This window comes from Nannospalax galili, unplaced genomic scaffold, assembly GCF_000622305.1.
Source record: "Nannospalax galili isolate Female #2095 unplaced genomic scaffold, S.galili_v1.0 scaffold397, whole genome shotgun sequence".
Taxonomy (NCBI): Eukaryota; Metazoa; Chordata; class Mammalia; order Rodentia; family Spalacidae; genus Nannospalax; species Nannospalax galili.
The window spans coordinates 1,944,605-1,948,885 of NW_008341879.1; the positions used below are offsets into that span (position 1 = coordinate 1,944,605).

Here is a 4,281-nt window from a genome sequence, read left to right on the forward strand (position 1 = left end):
TTGAGACTGAGACTACACAGTGTCTTCGCTGAATAGCACTTTAGAAAGTACATCTGGTCTGGAACGCCCGAGGAGGCTGGAATTCTGCCAAAACAAAAAAAGGAGCTTGAGGAGGGCTCCTAGAGCGTCGGTCTCAGGGTTATTAAGTTATTACTAAAGTATTATTAAGGCTCTGTATAGCTCCATGATTCCAAAAAGGAAAGAAGTGGAAAAGGCAAGGAGGGAGGGATGAGAAAGGCAGCCCATCCCAAGTAACTTTTTGACGTCGTTCTCTTAAGGCTGAACACTAGCGACTTCCGCGATCCAGGAAAGGCTGGGGTGACCCCTGGGAACCCCTAAAGATGTAATGAGCACCCCGGGACAGCTCGAGGGTTTCTTTAAGAGGCAGCCGTGGCCCTTGCACCCGCCGGGCACGGGAGCCAGGGTGGCCCGGGTGGGTGTGCGCGGGGCGGTGGCCATGGTCTGGGGGCGGAGGGTGGCGCGGGGCCCGCGCTTTTCCCCGCCGCCCTGGCAGCGGCCCGCGGCTCGGCGGGCATGGCAGAGACGCGGCGGGGGCCGGAGACCCCGCTGCAGCTTAACGCGCTGCCGGACCACTCGCCGCTGCTGCAGCCGGGCCTGGCGGAGCTGCGGCGCCGTGCACAGGAGGCTGGCGTCCCGCAGAGCCCGCAGCCGCTCACCGACGCCTTCCTGCTGCGCTTCCTGCGCGCCCGGGATTTCGACTTGGACCTGGCCTGGCGGGTAAGTGCGCATGGGCACTCGGCGGACCCGGGGCAGGAGGGACCCACGCGCCGCCCGCGACGAAGTGGCCGCAGGGGCCTGCGATCCGTGCTGGGGTCACCGCGGCCACAGCATGTCGGATTGCGGGCACTCGAGCTCTCTAGGGACCAGTCTGATCTCCCCGGAAGAAATTCTGCAGTATTAAACGAAGCGGAGATGCAGAAACAGCCGGGACACACCTGAGCGGATAACTCGAAGAGCGGTGGAGAAAAAAGAAATGAACCTCTGAAGCCAGACCTTGGAAGACACTATTAAAATAGTAAAAGTTACATGTGGGGACAGCCAAACAGCTCAGTGTAGCTGGAATCCAGGAGGGACGGGTGGTTCTAGTGTGTTTCCAGGTACTCACAGCTAGTTGAGAAAAAGGGCCATGGGACCTGACAGACTCGACCTTGAGTTTGTCCCTTGGGGTTAGTGCCCTTATCTGTTCAGTTACGGTGAGGATGTACGGTATTGATGGGTTTCGGGAACTGCACATTGACCTTAACCGCTAGAACAAGACGTCCCAGTGCAGCCCTATCATAAGCTGCTGGACCAGACCGGGACTTTTCTCCAGTGGAAAATACTAGGGTGTGGAATTCCAACATGCCTCAGTATGAGTTTTATGAAACTTATTTTTACTGAAAAAAAGCGACAGACAAATAGTAAAAAGCGCGGAGTTTCCTACCAGGAAAAGTTCCCACCTTAAATTTTAGTTTGCTAGGGGAGTACCCGGGAGTGTGATTGTTATCTTCTTAGCTTGGACTTCTACATGTGAGGTCTGCTCCCGCCAGCACAGCCCTGTGCGTTTATAGGGCCATTCTTATCTGCTTGTCATAGGAATATGTGCACACACCTCCCACTTTTTTTTTTGACTGCTGTTATCCCATAAGACAGAAAAAAATACATTAAATTTATCTAATCAGTTCCTGGTCTTCAGGCATAAATGTTATTAGCAGGTGGTATCAACCCTGCCATGCTTACTCTCCATCCCTTCATTCCAACAAAGATGCCAAGGTGGTCAAGATCACCATCCATCCCCTTTACTCACTGGTTTTCTGATTTTGCTTGCTCTTGGGTTTGTTTTTAACATCTGCATTCTCCCTAATAGTACGGAAAACGCTGTTAAAAGGAGGCTCTGGTTTTCTTCTATCGTTGTAGTCTAGAATGTCTTCATAGTTCATATTTATGCACAAATAACATCATTATTGGGTAAATACATCAGTTGCTGGGTGAAATAAAATGTGTTTTCCTGCCCTCTGGTGTTGAGGAACACAAGTCTTTCAGAGCGTTCAGTACTTTTATCACTGATAAAATGTGCATTGCATAATCTGTAGTACGACGTTCTATTACCAAATAGGATTTATGTGCAGCCCTGTTAGATGAGAAAGTCTTTCATTTTCACTATAATATACATTTATTTTGTTACAAGTGAGGTAAATCATCTTTTATATATAGAAAACTAAATTTTTCCCACTTAACTTGTTTTTGCCACTTGTTCGTTTTTACATTCTTTGTGTCATAAAATATGTCTACATCAAAGAAAATAGGTCTTTGACCTAGCTTGTAGCCTATCTAATGTTGAAATTGTGTTCTAAAGTGTTAAATGTAATAAAATGCATTGATTGATTTTTGCTTGCTCTTGGGTTTTACTTCTTTTTATTGTTTTCTGCTGTTGTTGATTGAACCCAAGGTTTTGGTACAGTACTTTTCTACTAATGAACTATACCCTTGTCATAGTTTATTTCTCTACTGCTGTGACAAAACACTCTGACCAATACCAACTTGGGGAGGAAAGGGTTTATTTAATTTACATGTCCCAGGTCACAGTTCATCCAGGAGCCCAAGGTAGGAACTCAGGGCAGGAACCTGGAGTTAGGAGCTGGAGCACAGGCCATGGAGGATCACTGCTTACTGGCTTGTTCCCCTGGCCCCTGCTTAGCCTGCTTTCTTATGAAACACAGGCCCACCTGCCCAGGGGTGGCACCACCCACAGTGGGCTGGGTCCTCCCACATCACTCAACAATCAAGAAGGTGCCCCATGGACATGGCCACAGGCCAGTCTAATGAAGGCAACTCCCTAATTGAGGATCCCTCAACCCAGGTGTGTCAAGTTGACACTAAAGCTATCCAGCACAACCCCTAACCTCTGCTTTTGGGTTCTAGAAACTCCTCTATCTGTATTTTTCTTTAGAAATAGATTGCTTCTCTTTTTTTATGTTGATTTCAATTTATTGAGATTTATTTTGATGCTAGGAATGCAACCAATGCAGCTGTACTTCTTTTCATTGTTTGGGGGCTGTGCAAGTGTGTAAACATCTGTGGCTACTGAACAGAAAATGCAGTCCCTGGCCCCGTAAGTGTAATTTAAATGAGTCATTAAACATATGTATAGAGAGCATTAGCAATATAGTCTACGATTTGTTGATTTTTAGCTGCTTTTTAAATAGTAATGAGTAAGCAGAAAATGGTATAAAATCTGTCTCTGTGAGAATATATACATTTTCCTGTATTCTTTCTTTTACTGGATGGTTTTCATTATATCATGCCCTTGAGGAATTGTCTGGTAGGACTGGGTCTAAATTCACTGGACATAACCCAACTTTCTGCTTGTGACCTCTTTGTCTTTTCTGCCAACTGGAAAGAAAAGGCAAAAGGGCAAAAACATGAAACTTTCTTTATATTTTCCTCTACAGGGTCAGCTAGTGCAAACTATCTTGTTTGTAGTATACAAGCCCTAATATTTTGTAGGAAGAAACTTTGGCGCCCACCTAAGTTATAATGAAATTTCTCATTATTCTAGTGTCTGTATTTGAAGCTATAATGAATTAATATTTTCTCATCTTAATAGCCAGTATGCTTATGGAATGGTGAGCACTTGGTAAATGATGATTGCATAGATTGTCTCACTATTTTTTTCATCTTAGAATAAACTGATATAGAAACAGTATCTTGTTAGAACTCACATAGCTGTTAAGTGTTGGAATGGGGTTCTGAACTTGGGTGGAGCTCAGGAGAGCCTGTGCTATTGGAGAACTGCACCTGGCTCCTTCAGGTCAGAGCAGTGAATGTGAAAACAGCCATCATTTTTTCTGTTTCATGTGTTCTTATGAATCATGTCTTTTACAAGCAAATTGTCTAGTTCCTTATATTTTTATCTTATGCTCTGATGATATGAAGCTGGCTTGTTCCTTCTAAAACTCATTCTAGAATCTAATCCCTGCTGTGAGGTATTAAAGGAGCAGAAACATAACCCAACTGTTATGCTTAGAGGCAGGGCTTCTGGGAAGAGATTAAACTAAGCTAAAGTAATCAGAGTGGAGTCTTCATGATAGAATACTGGTGGTTTTTGTAAGAGCAAGAGAGACCATGGTACAAGCACTCCCTGAATCTCGCCATGTAATGCCTCGTGTTGTCTAAGGATTCTACCAGCAAGACATTTACATGATGGACCAGAACTGTGAGCCAAAATAAACTTCACCTTTCTTTCTTTCTTTCTTTCTTTCTTTCTTTCTTTCTTTCTTT

General features: G+C 45.0%; 1 protein-coding gene across 1 annotated transcript in view; it reads left to right on the top strand.

Moving 5' to 3' along the window:
• The first annotated feature begins 529 nt into the window (after positions 1-529).
• The window catches only part of Ttpa (alpha tocopherol transfer protein), a 22,171-nt gene continuing 18,419 nt past the window's right edge, over positions 530-4,281 (top strand). The window contains exon 1 of the mRNA XM_008837582.2: positions 530-738. Within this exon, the coding sequence (XP_008835804.1) occupies positions 535-738 (204 nt within the window). The 5' untranslated portion in view covers positions 530-534. The remainder of the gene's footprint in view (positions 739-4,281) is intronic.